At 43.2% G+C, this 21,311-nt stretch overlaps 1 protein-coding gene across 2 annotated transcripts; it reads left to right on the top strand.

The window, feature by feature from the left end:
- Positions 1 to 20,023, top strand: reps1 (RALBP1 associated Eps domain containing 1). 2 transcript variants are annotated; one of them, XM_027284095.1, is made up of 20 exons: positions 1 to 183; positions 627 to 810; positions 3,299 to 3,422; positions 5,645 to 5,874; positions 6,352 to 6,514; positions 7,535 to 7,665; positions 8,461 to 8,623; positions 8,758 to 8,821; positions 9,598 to 9,752; positions 10,925 to 11,046; positions 11,481 to 11,561; positions 12,764 to 12,851; positions 13,151 to 13,252; positions 14,277 to 14,337; positions 14,667 to 14,865; positions 14,954 to 15,148; positions 15,521 to 15,610; positions 16,293 to 16,447; positions 16,530 to 16,635; positions 16,717 to 20,023. In XM_027284095.1, exons 2-20 carry the CDS (start codon positions 658 to 660, stop codon positions 16,783 to 16,785), a joined length of 2,451 nt encoding a protein of 816 aa, XP_027139896.1. In that variant the 5' UTR covers positions 1 to 183; positions 627 to 657; the 3' UTR covers positions 16,786 to 20,023. The 2 variants fall into 2 exon arrangements, with proteins under 2 accessions (XP_027139896.1, XP_019130293.2); XM_019274748.2 differs by lacking the exon at positions 11,481 to 11,561 and having other exon boundaries at positions 1 to 810.
- Positions 20,024 to 21,311: the final 1,288 nt, after the last annotated feature.

Here is a 21,311-nt window from a genome sequence, read left to right as displayed (position 1 = left end):
CTCCCGTTAGCTCCGGGGCGTCTTGACGCTGGCGGTAGGAATGGCGGCTAAGATTACTAGAGGAAGGCTCCCAGAGAAGACCATGAAACTTTACTTCTAACGGCCTCCGCGGAGGAATCCGGTTCTAGCGAAACGCAGAAACACAGTCCCGTAACCGGATTTAAAAGGAGAAGAAGTGGCGGTGTACGTGAGATTTAAAGCGGGTTTAAAAAAAAAAAAAAAAGGGGGCTCCAAACGGCTGGAGGAGGAAGGAGGAGGAGGAGGAGGAGGAGGTGGACGCACTTTAGCTTAGTTAGCTTCCACTGACTTTGATTCAAGGTAGCCCCCGTTAGCTCGCCGCTGCAGTTTACTAGCCAGCTGTTGGCCCTAACAAGTTAACTTTAAGTGATTAAACTGTATGAAAGCGAGCCTCGCTTTTTGTTTTTTTGTGTTTTTGAATGTTTGTATTTGTGAACACACAGTGTTAGGGAGCGGGGGGTGGAACGAGCAGCCGTTGGTGAACGTTATTCACTCGCTAACCGTCGCTTTGGTGGAACGTGAAGTCTCGCCCATTTTTTTAGGATCCTGCCCCGGCCATTGGTTAATAATCAGAAAACTAGCTGAACTAGTCCGGTTCCTTTCTCCAGGTTCCGATTGGTACTTACTCACTACGATACGATGGAAAGTCTAACGTTGAGTGACATCGAGCAGAAGTATTACTCGGATTTGTTCGTCTACTGCGACACGGACAACACCAAAAAAGTCGCCTCCAACGGGAGAGTTCTTGACCTTTTCCGGGCGGCCCAGCTACCCAGCGAAGTTGTCCTGCAGGTAAGACAGCTTTTAAAACATATATACCACCAGACTGGACCTATGAGAGACGTAACCTCCCCTCCTCTTTTTGTTCATTGTTATTTTTTTACTAAACTTGAGCTCAGGCTTTTTCAGTAAGAGCTTGACCTGGCTATGGTTAGCCCTCGGTTTGGGTTAGCAACGCTGCGCAGCAAAGGGAGAGACACACCTTCTTTCTGGGCTAATGTTAGCCTGTAGCTAAAAGAGAGTGGGCAGACAAGTCACATAGTTAACCCCAGCTGGAGAAAAAACAAACATTTTAGACACAAAGCAGACGTTTGTGTGTGTGTCTCTTTTTTTTTGCTATTGAAAAGCGACCTAACGTTGTGTCAAATCATGTCCTCATCACATTACTGCCCACTGTTTCCTGTCTCCACATTAAAGCCTCTTATTGTGAAGGAAAAGGATAGATAGATAGATAGATAGATAGATAGATAGATAGATAGATAGATAGATAGATAGACTTTATTTATCCCAAGCTGGGAAATTACAGCAGCATTACACACAGTGACGATAGACAACATAAGAATAAAAACATAAAGAACAAACTATACATGATAAAATGTCAAAATAGCAATAGTAAATCAAATATATTATGCAAAAGTGTATATACAGATGCACAGTCCTGACCTAAACTCACCTGTATCATCCTGTAACATCACTGCAATCATGACCAGAGGTTATTATTTTTTTTAATTAGGATGCATGCATTAAAACAGCAGTGCACCTGTGAGATCGGGCTCATATTAACATCTAAAACGTATAGAAACATATAGCAGGTGTTTATGTTTTCAATATTTTTGGTCCATGCTGGACTAGAACCGGCCACCCTATGGACTGAGCCTACTGCCTCTGATTATGGAGGAAATGCAGAGTCAGTGTCACTGTCAACAAAGTCGCCCGCTGACCTGACCTCGTCTCAACAACACATGACATGAGGAAGATGGTGTGTAGCATCCTGATTTATTAGGATGCATGCACTAAAACATTAAAACAGCAGTGCACCTGTGAGATCGGGCTCGTATTTACATCTAGAAAAACATAGTATGTCTGCTCCATGTGTTGAAAAAGCGACCCCACGTGTCAAATCATGTCCTCGTCACATTACTGCCCACTGTTTCCTGTCTCCCGATAAAGCCTCTTATTATGGAGGAAATGCAGAGCCAGTGTCACTGTCAACAAAGTCGCCTTCTGACCTAAACTCATCTCAGCAACACATGACATGAGGAAGATGGTGTGTATCATCCTGTAACATCACTGCAATCAGATTAAAACACCGGAGAGGTCATTTGATAAGGATGCATGCGTTAAAACAGCAGTGCACCTGTGAGATCGGGCTCGTATTAACATCTAAAACATATAGAAACATAAAGCAGACGTTTGTATGTCTGCTCCATGTGTTGAAAAAGCGTCCCGACGTGTCAAACATGCCCTCACAGCACATTGCTGGGAGGAGGGGGGGTGTATCACCCAACACGTCAGTCCGGCTTTTACACTGTAAATAAGCACGCTTGTTTCCACACATTATAATATTTACACGACGCTCACATCAACTGTAAGCTCTTTCCCTCTCTCTGCTAACTGTTATAGACTCATGAGCAGCCAGTTAAATAGCTGCAGCCCTATATCTTGACTCCAGGTCTCTCTCTCTCTCTCTCTCTCTCTCTCTCTCTCTCTCTCTCTCTCTCTCTCTCTCAGCAGGCCAATATTTGCAGTTTGTGAGTCACAATTCTTTTTTTCAAGGTCAACAAGAGGAGAGAGCTGCGTGCTGTGGAAGAGTTAGGCAGTGTTGTAATCCCCTGTTTTCCAAAAATCTACACCCGTGGTGGTGGTGGCAGCGGCGGCTTATGAGACACATACAAGCTACAGTGTCATGTTGTAACAGGCTGGAAGCTGAAAGTCACCGTTGTTTCCACACCATACTTCAGAATAAGTCCTTTGTCAGCAAGAAAAGGGATCGGTCAGCTGTGGCAGGCTCCACGCGCTGAAGGAGTTGTCCTGACGTCGTGAAGTTTTAACTCCCCCAGGTGTCAGTTAGCCGTCTATGTGTAGACACGCCGGGCACGTAAATATGAAATCCTACACGTGTTTGTAGTTTGTCCCGTGCTGCCTCAATCTGCCATTTTGGACAAAGCCTGCTCAGCGTGACGTCAAGTCCAAGGAAATATGTGATAATCAGGCTTAGTAGTGAGTGAGACCTGCCGAGCATCTGCCAATAAACAGAGTGATTAAGACTGTCCTGTGTCGTTAAAGCAGGTGAACTGAATCACATGAAGTCAGCACGTCTTTGGAGAACTTAAGTACAACTCAACAACAGTTTAGCTTCTTGGTATATGTCCTTTATTTTCTTGTTTATGTCTGCAGTGTTCCGTTTATAAAGACTGGTCCTCTCTTCGCTTCAATATCAGAGTTTCACATGAATACAATGTTGCTAACTGTTCCCCCTTGTCCTTCTGTGTGTGTGTAGATCACGGAGCTATGTGGAGCCACTCGACTGGGTCACTTTGGGCGGAGCCAGTTCTACATCGCTCTGAAGCTCATTGCCATTGCCCAGTCCGGTTTGCCCCTGAGGGTGGAGAGCCTCAACTCGGGTGAGTCCACCTTTTCCCAAACCTTTCACAACAACCCTCTTCCTCCTCTCTCACACACAAGAAAGAACAGAGCCCCGCTCAGCACCATCAGGTTCTCTGACGCTCGGCTTGTCGGTTTAACTCGAAGATTTTTGTCTATCCCGGGTGAATTGTGTGGCAGAAACTATAGGAAGCCTGGAGGATGAACTGTCTGTTAAATGATGGGCTTAACGTTAAAGAAGTCTCTGTGTCAGGTCACATTAAAACAAACAAATCACACTTCATCTTCATCAGTCGGTACAGAGTGTTCAGAGCTGACGTCTGTCCACATGTCAGAGTGTCCTTGAGGAGAACGTCAAACTGCCAATCATTTGTGTGTCGTGTAATCTAAAGTTATCAGAAATTATGTTCTACACACACAGTGCAGCTCAGCGCCTGTGTTATCAGGTTCTAGCTTTGTGTTTGTCTGAACTGAGCAAAGTGTGTAGTGTGTGTGTGTGTGTGTGTGTAGTGTAAGCCCTCGAGGGTCTAAATGCTAAATTGCGTTTTTCTGTTTGTCTTTGGTGCGTTGGAAGATGTCACAGTCACCCGCTGCACGGACTCGCTTGTTTTTCCTGAAATATTGCGACACGATGTTGGTGAAATAATTTCATAATTTTTTCTTCTTTAAATATAAGGAAGCACCGAGGTCACTTCCTCATCGCGAGATGAACACGAAGTACAAAGTGATGTTTACAGACTCGGCAAGTTAAAAAATAATGTTGGTTTACTTTGTGGGTTCAGAAATCCTGAAGTCACGCTGAGATATTGAATAGAAAGCAGGACTCGACAGTGACGGTTGCCAGGTTGCCACTGGTAACCATTTTGAGAAACTGGCAACCAATTCCTGGCCTTTGGTGACCATCACTGGCAAATGAATGAATAAATAAATAACAGAGACAGCCAAACCCCCAAATAAATACAAATATTAACATTTGTTGATGTAGTTATGTTTAAAGATTTCTGTCATAGTCAGAACCAGAACCAGACACTCGTTTTAGACACAGTGGCAGAACAAATGAAGTTGTTTGACTAACCGGTGCCCCGTCGTTCATTTCTGAGGCCTCTGTGAAGACGAGCACAGCTGCTCTCCAGGTATTTTGTAGACAACTTAAGATTCACATTCTTAAAGTGTCACATAAAACCCAAACTAAGAAGAAGCTTGTTCAGTAGCTGTGTGATTTCTAGAAGACAGTCCACAGCATTCAGGTCTCTCTGGCTGACGCACCTTTTTTTTTTTCCTCAGTTGAAACCACAGATCTGTTGTTTACTGTGAAGAGAAGCATTATTTTGACTTGGCTGATCAACCATCAAGTTGTCGGTTTTAGCGTTGCAACCACTCCCAGTCTAAAGAAGGGACAGCGTATCCGTGACGTCACCCACGGGTTTCTGAAGAGCTGTTTGGAAGCTCGAAATCTGTGACACTGGTTCATCTGTGACTCTGCCTCTTCCACCTCTCTGCAACATGAGGCTGAATGATGCTCGGTTGCTCATCGATTTAAACTGATGATTATTTTACTGTCTTTGAAATGTCAAAGGGTTTGGACGCAGTAAAAGCTTTTTAAAAAGACATTTGACTTGTGTGACAAAGACGAGCAGAACATTTTATTTTATCTTATCGAAAGAGTTGACAGAACATCAGCCCTTAGAACTCCAATACGGGTTTAATATCTGCCAACTCCCACTTGATTATGGCTCGTTATGACAATCCAATACAACATGCATCTCATTTGTTTCCATCCCTGCTCTGCGAGCTTTTAATCAGCTGGTTAAAGAGACGAGAACAGCTTCTGGTGACGCACCTTTGTGTGTTTTTTAAGTCCATGTTGTTATGTTGTTTGCTTATTTTATTTTTGTGTTTTTCTTTTTTTTTGCCTTTGTGTAAACAAAAGAAAACTAGTCAGGAACAAAAATGTCTGTTTTCTTTGCACTGTTTTGTCAGAGGAGACGAACGCACCGTTCACTGCTACAGCAGTATCTGTTGTAACATTTTATTTTGAGGTACAGCTGTCACTCTCTCCACAAATACCTATAAACCAAAGGAAGTTCACGCCCCTTCCTGAGGCATTCTGGGAGATGTGGGTTGAATTAGAAGCACCCAAGGCAAGGATGAAGGAAAGCAGCTACGCGCTGACATCCACTAAACATCGCAGACCTGACGATTTTAATCAGTCCTCTAATCCTGTGATCCCGTCTCTCGCCAGTCAAAGACCTGCCGCTGCCGAGGTTTGTGGTGGGGAAGAACGAGGCGGAGGCGAGGCACGCAGCGCTCTACCAAGACCCAGACAGTCAGGGGTTGTACCCAGCTTCTGCCACAGCAGTAATACCCAGACCACCGGGCAGAGGTCTCCAGAACAAGAAAGGTCCCCCAACGTCAACCTCGCTTCCTGTCCATGAGGTCATCCAGCCTCTGGCACCCAGCATAGAACCACAGGTTAGTAGATTAGACTTAGAGTGTGTAGGCCTGCTTTGTGTTCACTTCACTCGTATATATCTACACATTTTATTTCCTCCTAACCAGCAGTTGCTAGAGATATGTCTGATGCGTTTCCTGTGTCTTTTCCTGCTTGTTCGAGTACTTCTAGCTCAGATAAGTTTTTCTGCTACCATGCTGACCTTTCTTCGCTGAAACCAGCAGCCTGTCACTTATGTTCCTCGCCTCGTATCTCTCTCCGCTGTCTGTTGTGCAACGTTCATTCACAGCTCAAACACGCCATATCTGCGACGAGCAGATAAAAAAGCTTTGAAGTGGTATTCATTGGCTCTCGGATGTGGCATGTCTGAGATGTAAATCTTAGGGTGGCGTTTGAGATGCGATCTGAAAGTTGATACCCATAACATGTGAAACCGAAACAAGGCGGTAGTACTCTGCTGCAAACTGTTTCTTCACCATTTTTCTGTGCATCGCCAGCCCGAACCGACGTCCCCGGTGGTCTCCCCTCACCAGTCTCCCCCCACCTCCCCTCACTCGTGGAGGAAACACAAGCGGCAGCACAGCGGTGGAAACGCAGAAAGACAACCGGTGGTGGCCGCAACCGGAGCCGTGTGGACGCAGTTCAGAGAACCACAAGCAGGTAACGTCCGCTGACCCGCCGCTGCTGGATGGTAGTTTCTTAATGCCACGTTCACGCTGTTATGATTTAGTGTGGAGCTTCTTCTCTTTTTTTTTTAAGTCAAAAAGACCCAAAATATTCTCTGTGTTTGTTTCCGCTGTCTCAGGTTTCCTGCTTTCATAACAATGTGAACTGAATATTTATAGATTTCAAACTGTTGGTCAGACAAAACAAGACACCAGAACATTTTTCACTTGTTCCTTAATCGAGAAAATAAACAACAGATGAACTGATACTGAAAGTAATTACTTTTTACCTGCAGCCCAAGATTAAAGTCAATACGAGGAGGCGATAAGGTAAATAACAACGGCGCCTTTTTCTGGACAGCGGAGTGGAGAAGAGTTCTTTAGAAGAACAAACACCACCTGAGAGTCTTACAGCAAAGAACATACTGGAGTTTTTTTCTGCTTTGTGGGGCCACAGATGTGATGAAATGGGGACGAGATGTGACACGAAAGTGATACTGATACTCGTCGTGAGTTTGGGTTAATAAAGAGCTGGCACAGAGCGGATCCGTTTGCGTCCTCGCGTTTGCAGCTTGTACATAAATGATGTTTGCGGAGAACGGCAGTTAGTCATTAGGGGAACAAAGGGGGCGTCACATGATCGGTGCTGTGCTTTCTTCAGCACAAAATGTCGTGGAAACGGTGTGAAAATAATCCCCTCTAGAGCCGCAGTGATTCTTTGATTAGTCGGTGGTCAGAAAATGAATCGATTAGTCATTGAAGCTGTTGTTTTCTTTTAGTGCTTGCTGATTCCAGCTTCTAAAATGTCTGGATTTTGAACTTTCTTTGTCATTTATGTTAGTAAACTAACATGTTTAGCTTCTGGGTTTATAATCAGTATGAAAAAAAGACAATTCTTTACAATTTTCAACAAAAACCTAGTAAGAAAATAGTCGTTAGTTGTCGTATATTGCTGTATATTTATCTGTGCATCATGGGATCTCACTGTACGCTGTTCTCTCCTCTGTCCCTCCAGGTCCGGTGCCAGGTGAGAAAATGTGGTCGTCCCACTCTCCTCCTCCTCCGGGTCAGGAAAGTTGGGTCAGTTTCACAGCGGACACCCCGCCATCCAGTGCGCTCCCAGCAATGCATCCCTCGTCAGTCCAGGTAAGGCTTCGCCACGCTCCTGTCACCGTCTCGATTCAGACGTGCTCGCTTGTTGTTCGAGCTCCACTCTGATAATATGCAACACAAAAGGTTTAGTGCTAACTTTTCCGCAAACCACACAGCAGAAACAATGCCGGTGGTGACAAAGAGCTTTTTTGAGGCGCACACGTTCAACATCAGGACATGCAAGTGGCGTGGAGGAGATAATACAGTCAGCAAGTTAAGTCCACGTTTACTGTTTTGACAGGCTGTGTTAAGAATGATGGTATCATCAACCTCTTGTCGTCGGATGAAAAGGCGCCATTAAACCGTGCGAAACATAACACATGAGATATCTTACTAACCACAGTTGTGCCTAAAACATGAGTCAACGTTTCATATCTGTGCTTTATCTAAGACTCGAACAGCTTGTGTGACATTGCTCAGGCAAAGCAAAAAACAAACAGCGGCAGCCTCTGTACTCAGTGCCTCGTTCTGAGCACGAGCACGAGATCTGATGATGGACTGTCTGTACCACGACACCAAAGTCCCAGAATAATGTGAGGTTCTATCAGTACATATAGACACTGAAGAAACTGCACTTAAAGGTCCGGTGTATAAGATTTAAAGGCCTCTATTTGCAGAATTGCACGTAATTCGTCATATTGAACTGCCATGTTTCTACAGTAGCTACAGTAGACGTGTTGCAATCAGAAAGTGCACCGCTTGATGTCACTAAATCCCACACACTGCTTTACTTAGCCATCTACTTCATTTTGTGTAATTCTGTAAACGTCCCGTGCGGTTTCGCCGTAGGAAAGCACAACGATACGGACAGTGGCCTCGGCAGCAACGACCAATGAGATCCAGCGACAGTCCAGCGGCTACGATGATCCGTGGAAGATCACGGATGAGCAGAGACAGTATTATATTAACCAGTTTAAAACCATCCAGCCAGACCTCACCGGCTTCATACCTGGTAGGAAGATACACACACACACACACACACACACACACACACACACACACACACACACACAGACAAAATAAAAAGATTTCTGTTTTAAAATAAAAATGTTTTAATCATCTGCGCTCTGTTTCTTTGTGTTCCAGGTTCAGCCGCAAAAGAGTTCTTCACCAAATCAAAACTACCGATTTTAGAGTTATCACATATTTGGTGAGTCGTTCAACTGCAGCTAATAGTGAAGTTTTTGACCAGCATAAAAAAAAGTTAATAATTTATTGAACATGGTGGGTTAAGGCAGGATGAAGAAGTGCTGTTGTTCAGTTATTTTGAAAGGAACTTCCCTACAGATTAAACTTTAACTCGAGGATCTGAGTTTTCTGATGAATGAACTAGCATCAGATCATAACAAAAGTTATCTCATGACACTTTCCGTATAGAGCAGGTCCAACTTTACCCACCATGATCACTCAGTGACGGGGGAAAGGGAGAAACTCCAATATTAAAAGTAGTATTTGTAGCGGACGTGATCTGGACCACGGCAGCAGGCGGGTTACCATGAGAACCTGCAAGATGAGAAAGCAGAAATGAAAAAATCTGTTTTTCAATTTGATTTTGTTACTTAAAAGATTGATTAAAGAAAATAAATCTGTGTCTGAACCCCAATCTACCATTCCTCCCAAGTTTTTAAGAGAAATACCATTTACTTGCATCACGGACAGTTAATTAATGTGCTTGAAAAACCAGTCTTACAGGCTCATTGGTGAAGGAGCAAGCCTTAATTTTAGTTGTCACAACTTGTTTTGAGGTGGTTGTTATTAGCGCATAGCAGTGTGAACTTGATTGTGTTTGTCTGAACTAGTGAGAGCAGAGTAAACATCTGACTGATGTGGGGAAGTTAAAGTCAGACTGAAAGGCAGCTGATCCATTTTAAAGCTCTGTGTTTTGTCAGGACGGCGGACTCACTGATGTCTGCTGTTTGTTTAAAGGGAGCTGTCAGACTTCGATAAAGACGGAGCGCTGACCCTGGACGAGTTCTGCGCCGCCTTCCACCTGGTCGTGGCCAGGAAGAATGGCTACGACCTCCCCGAGAAGCTGCCTGAGAGCCTGATGCCAAAGCTGATTGACCTGGATGACTCAGCAGGTACGCAGTCTCACCCTCCCTCTTTCTCTCTCTCTGGTGTTCCTTTCCCTGATTTGCCGACCTCAGGCCTCATAAAACCCGGAGCCGCAGTGCAGCGTGCAAAACCTGAATCACAAAAGTTTGTAGTCCCACAAAACTCACTACAACAATGCCAACAAAGACAAACAAAACCCAAACACCGTGCTCGCATTCTCGTGGACGCACAGATGAAAAGTCAGCAATGTAATTACTATCCCGGTCTCTCAGAGGAAATCCAAAAACTCTGCTGTGTCTAAATAAACAAACTGTGCTGCAGCAGCGTGATATCCAACAACTGCAACTGAGAATGAAAGGCACAAAAAAACTGCAGCGGTATGTTAATTAACTCCTCCCTCCTCGCCTCAGGTAAGAGACACATTCATAGAGACTTCTGATTGGTCCAGAGCAATCTGTATCTGTCCACATGAACCTCATGGGAAAACACAGACTGTGCATGAGCTGCAGGTGGAGTAAAAGGGGGATACCTGGAGTCTTTAGATTGGTGCCAAGTGGGTCATGAGGGAGTGCTGAGAGTCTGATGAGCCGAACATATATGTCCTGTCTCTGACTTGAATCTGGACTGTTCGTACTCGACCATCACCCTTTGCGCCGCAGCCTTTGGAGCTAATCGCGGCCGCTCTAGTCAATATTTCAAACCCAAACCATAAGCGCTGCGGTCCGTTTCAGAAGCGTCTCTCCGCTCTGTTGTTCGGTCTGAAATCTTCACTTCTGGTTAAAAGTCGAGTGGAGGACAGAACCTTGTCCAGAGACAAAAAGAAGAGTCATAAAGTCAGAAAACTGATTCAGTAACGTCTGTTACATAATCGTATCTATCCTAATTTCACTAATTAGTTGGTCATTAGGTGGTCATACCGGACCAAATTGGAAACCCATAAGAGAAGTGAACTGAGCCAGGGTTTGTTTGATTTGTTATAAATACAAGTTCATCAAGACCCAGAGCAGATTTTTGATCAATAACAGTTTCTCCCTGATATAAAACCATCAAAACAATCATATTTTCTGAAGAAATGAGCCAGTGAAAATTGTATTTCTCCGTCTTATTATCGCATTTAATTAATCTGAACCTCGAATATTTGTGTCTCTGATTGTTGTCACAGAATCTTCCTAACCTGTGTCTAATCTTTCGTGTTCAGAGGTCCCGGATGCGGCCGCTGACGTTGGATACTCTGGTTCCCCGGTGGAGGTCACCCCCAACAAATCTCCCTCCATGCCTTCACTGAACCAGGCCTGGCCGGAGATGAACCAGAGCAATGAGGTTCCGACATGCACACCACACACACGAACACTCGGAGCTCCTCCGTGTTTGTTTTGCTTCTGCTGTGTTTGTTTCATCATAATTAATTGCTCCGAGTTAATTAGATGAAGTTGCTTTTTTTTTTTCTTACTTCTTCTTCTTTTTATCCATCCATCATGATTCGATTACCATCTCCATCCTCCTCGTTATCAAACATAATTACTGATAATTCAGCACCTCTTCTCTCACATCCTGGACTGTGTCGGTAGCCTGCTGGTCTGTATGAAAGTCAGCGATGTCTGTTGTTGTTGCCGCCCGCCGATGATGCCGCATCGCCGCGTCGTCCGGTGATGTCGCGTCACGGGCCGAGGCTCAGGCTTGATGATGTAAATGTGTGATGTCACTGCACTGGCTGACTGACATGTTTTTTCTCACTGTCTGTCTGTCTCCTGCAGCAGTGGGAGACGTTTAGCGAGCGCTCCTCCAGCTCACAAACTCTGACCCAATTTGACTCTAACATTGCACCAGCTGACCCTGTAAGTCAATCACTTAGTATGCATGGTTTCACCATTAATGAACAGACATTAACCCTCTCTGTCTTTCTCTCTCTCTCTCTCTGTCTGTCTCTCTCTCTTTCTGTCTCTCTCTCTTTCTCTGCATGATGTTCTTTCAAAGTTCAGTCTGCTGCACCAGCAGTGGTCAGTGTGTGTTGTGATTTGGCTGGCTAAGCTTCTACTGTACATCACGTTTTTTTTTAATTTTTCCACAGTGACATCCACCAATCACTAGTGCATTTACAGGTTGTTGTTTTTTTTTCAGTGTATGTTCACTGCTGTAAGTAAGTAAGCGTGTAAAAGTGTGTGGTGCTTTGTTGTTTCCTGTTGAACTGTCTGTTTTTTTTCCCTCAGCAATAATTGCCGCATGAATAGATCTGCACAATTACACATAATTTGCCTTATTGCAAGACTGCACTTTTTTAGAAGTTGTTTTAGGTCCTCTGAAACTCTGGAGAGAAATCACAGGGCAGAACCTCAACACTGACATAAAACAACTTAAATCTTCAAAGTTTTTCCCAGTTTGAATTCAGAGAGCTACTTTTACTGGAAGATCAAACATGGATGTTTTCCTAAGAGGGTGTAAGAGTGGAAGAAATATTCAGATTATATAAACATACCTCCATTACAACTAAAAGTATATTCCATTAAAAATGTCACATGAGACAAAGTTTTAATATGTAATTAACAGAATGTACTTGAATATATATAAAAAGTATAATAAAAACAAAAGTAAAAGTTTTAGTTAGCAGTTTTTGGTGATCATTTAAACAATTTAATCACATTATTAGAATGCAACAACAACTTTTCCATAAATTCAACTTTTATAGTTTTCATAAAAGTTGAATTCAGAGTTGTACAGGTGTACCTAATGAAGTGTATGTTTTATATGTGAAATCTCAGAAATACTCAAGTGAACTGCAAGTACAACATCTGAGGAGATGTTGTACTTGAGTACTTTTGAGTAACTTGGTACACGTAGTAGTTCCATTGGGTGCAGTCCACAGAGCTCTGTAGTCTTGCTAACAGATTTAAGAGATGGTGGAAGCTTCACTTGGTTTGAATTTGATACACGATGCAGAGTCAAATGACGGACGTCTCTTCCTGTGAAACTTGTCTCTCTCTTCCTCTTCTTAAATCTGCCTGTCTTGTCTCACCTCCTGTCCCCTTTGTCTGTCCTTCAGGACACGGCTATCGTCCACCCAGTCCCCATCCGGATGACGCCCAGTAAGATCCACATGCAGGAGATGGAGCTGAAGAGGACTGGCAGCGGTGAGACGAGGCTTAGCTTTTCTTAATGTGAAAACTTGCATCAGATTTGACTTGACTTGCAAACAAGGTTGCGTTCAACGCTCCAGAACTGTTGTTTGCAGTGTGGGAGTGAACATAAACTAACATGATTAAACAGAATCAGTCTGGATTTCATAAACGCAGCAGCGGAAATGTTTTGTGCTCAGGCTCATTAGCATTTTCTCAGGCTGCTGCTGAAGCTGACCGTTCATTTTCATTCATTTTTTATGCTGTATAATCGACTGCAGACTCAACACTTCTGTTATTTCCTGCATCTTTAGACCACAACCACCCGACCAGTCCTCTGCTGGCTAAACCTCCAGAACTGTCCGAAGAAGCCAAATTACCTGCCTCCATGAAGTTTGTAGCCGCCAACACTGTAGGTGAGTAAAGGATGTACCCCCGTGGCATTAAAATATAAAGATCAAAATCAAAGCAGGAGATCCAGAGATATTTTATTCCCCACACATTCTTCTTTTTGTCAAAACCTGGCACCTACATTAGTCTGCATGCATCCAGCACCAAAACACAGTTTTTTCCATTCATTTGAATGTGGGTAGTGCGTTTTGGCGGTGGTGGTATTGCAGGGGTGTTCGCCAAAAACACCGCCTGGAGGAGTTGAGCCGAATCAAAGTTTTGGAAAAAACACAGTCTGTCACACTGTGACCGCTAATCAGGCGCTCAGACCAGCCAAACTTCCACAGTCGGTCTGAAATGTCTCTGAAACTGAGAATATCTAAACTCTGATACTCTTCCTGTTGTGTTCTGACTTTGTTTATTTCATGTACCAGCTTCTAAATCTGAGTCTGACTCGCTGCAAAATAGAGACACGAAGAAGTTTAATTTGGTTTGTGTTTGAGAGCGAGAGAGAGCGAATGGTTGAGTGACATAGACGGTGAGTGAGAGCGAAGGAGCTTCGGCCTTGATAAAGTTGGTTAAACAGTGAAGTATACAATTACTGACAATGCAACTGAACCACAGACAGTTTGGTCAGGCGTTGGGCTGTGTTACGTTAATAGCTAATGTAGCTTCGAGCAGCAATGAGGAGTCGACCACAGAGGTCTGGAAAGCTTACTTCTTTGTAACTCATGTGACATCACTTGAGGCAATTTATGAGATTTTGTGCAGTCACAAAAAGTTTTACACACCAATTTATGAGATTTTGTGCAGTCACAAAAAGTTTTACACACACACACGACTTTATTCTGTAATTCTGATTAATTTTGTAGGACAAACTTTGAAATATGACAAAATATGAAGCGTATTTTCATCAGCTGGATCGATGTCAGCAGAAATGTTGAAGATGTTTTTGAGTCACTGTAATTAAAACTCTAAATAAACGACGTGCTAACATTATCTAATATATTTCTGTACTTTGACTTAATGTTATTTTTTTCTGTCGTGAAGGTGATGGTTACAGCAGTTCAGACTCTTTCACATCAGACCAGGAACCAATCACAAGACAAAGGTCAGTCGGAGCTATCACATGATTTCATTTTGTTTATATGTAGCTTCCTGTTATTTTTCTTTAGTTTGTTAGCACCGTGGATGTGTCTTTGTTTTTTATATTATCACAGATTACTTTCTACTTTCTTACTAATACTTTCATCTCTTTGTCATCATTGTGTTGCGAGTAGAGTACAGGACTACAACCTATATGTTGTTGTTCATCCCTGTGAGCTAGAATGATAAATTAACCTTGTGTATATATAGATATGAATAGCTTAAATCGCTTTGTAATTAGATTTACTACAACTCTGTGTCCGTAACTCCAGAAACGTAAATGTTTGTGTTCAGGTCTCAGTCGGGTACGTCTCCAGAGGCTCTGAAGGTGGTAGCGCCTCCTCCACCTCCACCCCGACCCCACCCCTCTCACTCACGCTCCTCGTCTCTCGACATGAACCGCACCTTCGCCGCCACGGCGACACCGGGGCAACCGCAACCCTCGACGATAGCGTATCCGCCTGCTGTGCCTCCTCGACCGCTTCCCACACAGGTACGACAGAAAAACATTGAACGTCATCATAAACCCTGCATCAGATGTGATCTTCACCCCGCTCTTCCCTCTCCTATCCTCTCTTTAGACATCAGTCCCACACACCGGGCATCGTGCAGAGGCCGAAGGTGCACCAGGAGGCGGAGCGGTGCTCACAACCACGTCCCCCCAACAGATTCCCCAGCAGCCCAATTTCGCCGACTTCAGTCAGTTTCAGGCCTTCGCTGCGTCTGAGCAGCCCTCAAGTCTGCCGGAGGTGGACATACACAGCGAGGCTGGACAGGTAGGTTGTTACCTGGAGTGTGTGTATCAGGTTTTCTAGGTAGGTTGTTCACAAAAGTCTCAATTAAGACATTCAGATAAAATTGTTCAGCAACTACTGAAAAGAAGAACATTATAATGACAACAGACTTGTGCCACGACGGTCTTTATAAAATTAAAGTTTTGATCTTAATAAAATAAATTTGATGGATGTCTATTGCTGTGCAAGAGAAAAATGATTTACAAAGACGGTCAGTCTCCTAAAGCTCATTTATCTTTACAGATTGTAAACTGTGCTTCAGTTGAAATAATTAATCCAAATAAATAATGCAATACTCCAAGGTTTTCAAAATGTGTCTGACCTGTCGTCTTTTTCATCATTTTGTGTCTACAGGCAGAAAAGCCATCGGAGGGAGCCGGTCCTCTGAGAACAGTGAAGAGTGACGGCCAAGCAGATGAGAGATCCTCGGCTACTGTGAACTCTGTAAGTCGGCGTCTCCTGGAGAATTTCAAATAGAAACAGAATGAATCGATGTTTCTCAGTGTAGGCTGACCCTGTTCAGTTCACACAGGAGGTTTATCCATAGGCAGATTATTTATTGTTGACTGGTGGAACGATCTGCACATTTCTTCCTGATATTTCCTGTTTTTAATCCATTTATTTCACGTCTGTTTATAACCTCACCATCACATTTGAGCTCGTAGCTAATCATGGATGTATGCACATTATGTGTATGAACGTGACCATGTAGCCGGCTGATACTGATACACAATATTTCAGGAAATGCAAAATGATTCTAATTATTTTAAATCAAACAATTAAAAAATAATAATTTTTCTTCTTTTCCATATCTTCCTTTGAAACTTAGTTGTGTTTCACAGTACAACATACAGTACAACAATATATTATAGATTTACTACAGGGAGGTCGCAGTACCACCAAACATGACTTGATGAATGGATGACACCTACACTTAAATACTATATCAACGCACAGCTGAATGTCTGTCTTAATAATACAGTGACAAAGCTGAACATCAGCAGCTGTAGCTTACCCTTATTTTCATTATCAATTAAGTTACAGACAAATGAAAAGACAGAGAGGAGAACTTTAAAACTTTTTAACGATCCAATTAATGTTTTTGTTTCTTCTGTTTTCCCATCAGGCCAAGGTTTCGTCCGGTCCGTTCGCCCCTCCTCCAAAACCCGTACGCCGAAGGTTGAAGTCTGAGGACGAGCTTCGACCGGAGGACGAGCAACACGGTCCGCAGAAATCAAACGTCATAGCTGCCGTTCTGGCCACACAGCCCTCCATCCCCAGGTAGAAAACACGGCTGGTTAACGAGACTTCAGATTTCGTTTTTAGTGAGTTGTTAGTAAAGTGTGTGTTTGTGTGTTCTCAGGTCAGTAGGAAAGGACAAAAAGGCGATTCAAGCTTCAATTAGAAGAAACAAGGAGACGAACACAGTGTTGGCACGACTTAACAGTGAACTACAGCAGCAGCTGAAGGTATCAGGACGAGTGCGCTGACATGTTTTCTTCTTCTTTCCCCTCTGTTAAAGAAGTCACTGATGATTTGTCGTTTTTCAGGACCTGCTTGAAGAGAGGATATCCTTGGAAGTTCAGCTGGAGCAGCTCAGACCTTTCTCTCATCTTTAACCAACGTGAGGAGGAAAACTCGGCTGTAGTTCCTCCGAAACAAAGCTGTGGTCCTCGGTGTGACTCCTCTTCCATCGCTCCCCTCCCTCCATTCCCTCCTTCAATCCTTCCTCCATTCTAGGCTTTCCCTGGAGGCTCCGGCCCACCGCAGGGCGCTCCGTTAAAACTCGTACGCTCAATCACACTTATTAATCAAAAACTGGAAGGGACCGTGAGAGTCTTACAAAGAGGAGGAGGTGACAGGAGCGTGGAGGGGATTTTACAAACTGGCACTTTTCAATTTTCTCCGAAGAGAGGTGAACGTGAGGATGACGGCGGACTGAGAAATGGTTAGGAGCGGGCGGACGAGACGCTCTAACCGCGTGTGTGGTCCGAAGAAGAAAAAAAAAACAAGAAACAAACTGCTGGTGTCCGATTACTTTAACTCTCTGAATGACTGAAGAAGAAACGCGGAGTGTGTTTGTCGTGTGTGTAACTATTTGTGTGTATTTGTGCTCCTGTTTAGTGACTTACTTGAGGCTAGCGGCCAACATGTTTTGCTCTCAGACTCAGACACACCAAACTCCACGCCGAGATCAGACCGATTTTAAAGGAACAGTTCAGCGTTTTGAGGAAATTTCGCTTTCCTTCTTGGAGTTAGATGAGAAGCTCTGTGTCAAATATCAAGACTGGAAGTGGCTAGCCAGGTCATTTAACACGTCGTCTCTCTGCACAAAAACAGAACCAGTTTGTGTTTTTTAGGGGGAATTATTCTCAGAACTACGACTTCTAACTCTCAGAAAGTCAAAGGCGTATTTCCCCAAATGTCAAACTTTTCCTTCAGTCGTCTCACTTATTGTGTTGCCGGGACTTTAAAAGCATTTCTGCTTTAAAACATCATCAATGACAGTTTGTCTACTGAACATTTGCCTCCAGTTTCCGAAAATCTGTTAAGTCGGTCACAGATTCATGCTACGACGCTTATAAGAAGCTTTGCGCACACGTCGGACATCTCCGTCTGCTGCTAAGCGGGAAACTGTCGTATCTTTTGGAGTTTGGTGTGCTCGGTCGCCGTTAAACATACTTCTGGACAGGACTCTGTGTGTTTGTGTGAGGCCTTTAAAGGCCGAATCATCACGGTGAAGGCTTTTTTTTGTTTGTTTTTTTACTCATCCTGTGACATGAACTCAGCCCTCCTCTTCTTCTTTACGGCCCCTCGAAGTCTCTGTGTGTGTGTGTGTTGTGTGTGTGTGTGATGTGTGATGGCATGATGCATTGGATGCTTCGTCCTTCCTCTTTATGTTACAGTGTTTTTTTGGGGGGTGGATTGATGTGACTGAATGGTTTAACTTTATGCCAAATGACTGAACTGTCACTGCTCTCTCTCTTTATCGCCTCAACTCTGGCAGGTTTCTCTGGATCTAGCTGTGCAAACAACATTTCAGCTTTTCGTTTATCTCCAGTCTTTTTTTTATTTTTTTATTTTTTTTTATTTCACCTGGATGAGAAACCGTTTAGTCCAAACAGACGTTGACTTGAAGGTGTTTTGAAGATAACTCCAGCTGCTCGACTGCACAAGGCGAGACGTTTATGAAGAAACCGTGTTGCCGACCGGGGGAGAAGTTTTCCTGTGATTTTTCCCGGTCGAGCAAACGTGCACAGATCCAAACAGAAGATGCAGACGAGAGCAGTCGGGGGACTATGCAAAGTACGAGCGACACATCTTCGCAGACCAACTATACTTAGCTGTTTGTACTATGATAGTAGCAACTGTGTGAGCAGTATACACTTTTTGTATCTTAGATCTTCCAAAAACAAAAAAAAATCTACTGTATGTTTGCCTTTTTTTTTTTTCCTTTTATTCTTCCCCTCACACATCGCTCCCAGCTCCAGAGGGAAGAAAACTCCAGACCAGTGTTTTATCAGGGGAACTTTCACCCTTAAAAAAAAAAAAAATCAGCAAGATACGACCTTTGTTGGTTGTAGATGAAGCTTAATAAGACTACAGATGGAGATCAGTCAACAGAAAGGGAGACCTGAATGACCCAACTGCACTTTGAACTTCTTCAACCCCCTCCTCTTCCTCTTCCTCTTCCTCCTCCTCCCTTCTGTATTTCTTTTGTATTTTTATACGTCACGTCCGTCTTTTGCTTTCTTTTAACCTGCATGTTCTCGTCTTTCTCGTGTCTTTAACAACAACAACAAAAAAAGATGCCTTAAAGGTCCAGTGTGTGAGATTTGGGAGGATCTCCTCTATAATAATTCAGAAGTATGTTTTCATTAGTATATAATCACCTAAAAAAATTAAGAGTCGCTGTGTTTTTGTTGTCTTAAAACGAGGGTCCTCCTCCACGGAGTCCGCCATGTTCAACCGCCATTTTTCTACAGTAGCCCAGAACAGACAAACCAAACACTGATCTAGATATTTTTGCTTTTTTATGTGAGTTTTTCCGACATGCTTAGAGGCAGAGTGTGAGGCCACTAGGTGGCGCTAAATCCAACACACTGGATCTTTTTAAGACGACTGCTTGAGTTTTATTTCTTCAGTACGACCTGGAAACTGTAACGTTTTTTTGTGCCAGTACCCTAAAATACCCTGTCTTGTTTGGTTCATTCTTTATTTTTTAAATATATATATATGTGTAAATGTTTTGTCCCTGGAGCTTCCCGTGTGTTTGCGAAGAATCTTCTAAAGCCTTACTCCCCCCTCTCCTCCACGACCGGCGTTCAGGTTTCCACGGTGGCTGACTGACCTCTCTTCCTTGTTGTATCAAGGCTCGCCTTCTTTTTTCTGCTGTTGAGGACGATGATGTACTCGGTGTGCGTGCGTGCGTATGTATGTATGCGTGAGTGTGTGTTATGTTGTTTCCAGACCTGGAACTAATGCCATTTAAAACCCTATTAAAAAATGTGGGGTTGATTTATGTTTGCTAGCACAAATAGCTCCCCCCGTCATCCCTGAACCTAAAAGGCAATCCAGACAGGCAGAAGCAATCGTTACCGGAAGTCTTGATGGGATTTTGAATGCTATTTGCTCCCAGATCTGTGTTGTATATTGTATAATGATACACACTTTTGGACTCATATGTAAATTTGCATTAATTGCTGACTAACAGCGAAAGAATATTCTATTTAATTCCTTCTCTCTTGGCTGTGGGATCCTAGATGTTTAACTGCATGGATGTACTGTATCTCTGCAGAGTCAACTAGCAGCTGTGTGATTTTTACACAAAAATAAAAACGGCACAATATTTTAAAACGCTGACTTCTGTTATTGTTTGTCCTAAACGTGTTTAAACACTCTTCTTTTCTAAGAACAACTTTCGCCTAAAGTTAGAACAGTTTTAGAGAGCTCCAGTGGACCTGGAGGAGTGTAAAGTCGGAATAAATAACTTCGAAACACTCTGAGTGAGATGAATTAATCTCTATCTCTCTGTTAGGGGTGCAGGGATGTGCTCAGGGTGGCCTCGGCGTGTCATCGAGCCACCCTTTAAGGACCGCCCACAAAAATCCTGGTGAAAAACAGTTTGAACCTCTAACTCCACATTTCACTAACATATCGTTCAATCGTAGAATTGCCTTCACGCAGACTTTAAAGTTACATTTGATCTTTACTTATTTGGTCACAAATATTTACTAAGGAGAACAACCGAGACTTGAAACCTTTTAGCCAGACGGTGATTTATTCTTCAAAATGTAGCCTTGTAAGGTCCCATTGAGTTTAAAAAACAAACAAACTCTTTTTCAAGGGAGTCTCAACAGACAGCAACACAAAGTAAGAACATGTCAATTAAAACAGATACATGGAGTGGCTGTGGCTCAGGAGGTAGAGTCCATTAATCAGATGATTGGTGGTTCAATCCCCGACTCCTCCAGTCTGCATGTCGAAGTGTCCTTCTATCTAGAAAAATAATAAAAGTGCAGTACAAGCCATGAATTCAACAACATCAGTTAAAAACAACGGCATCTCAATGACTCTCCAGGACTTTCAGATAGATTTAAAAGCATTCAAAGAAATCAGATCTTTGAGTTTTATAACGTTAACCGTGCAGGGACGCTGGAAGTAATTCACAGTCGGGGGCTGAGAAACGTTCAGATGACGTCATAATGCGAAAGGGCAACATACATAAATAAATAACGTTCTCAAAGGGTGTTACACTTGGTTATTTATATGCCTAGTAATGTGATAGAGGCTATAATTTACAACTAGAAGTCATCACAACCAACCTGTATTAGACCTACAGAGGTTTTAGAAATACATCATAAGGCCAACTTGATGGCAACGTAATGCTCAGCTCAGGAATGTGAATGTGCTTCACTGAATCACACATGAAATGCAAGTATTTCGAGAGGCACCTGGCTGCAGACCTCCACTGTCAGGCACCAAAAACAACGTATGTAACTTTTAAAGTGATGATTATAAATGTTTACTCCTTATGTAAGCACCAAACCAACGTATGTATTTTTCTAATGCTGAGTGTTTACAGCTACTAATGTGTGTAACACTGTTACTGTGATGATAAATATTGAAATATTTATATTTAACA

This window comes from Larimichthys crocea, chromosome XI (genome assembly GCF_000972845.2).
Source record: "Larimichthys crocea isolate SSNF chromosome XI, L_crocea_2.0, whole genome shotgun sequence".
In the NCBI taxonomy this organism is placed as follows: Eukaryota; Metazoa; Chordata; class Actinopteri; family Sciaenidae; genus Larimichthys; species Larimichthys crocea.
Note: the sequence above shows the minus strand (reverse complement) of the source record. Positions and strands in the feature narration are given on the sequence as shown.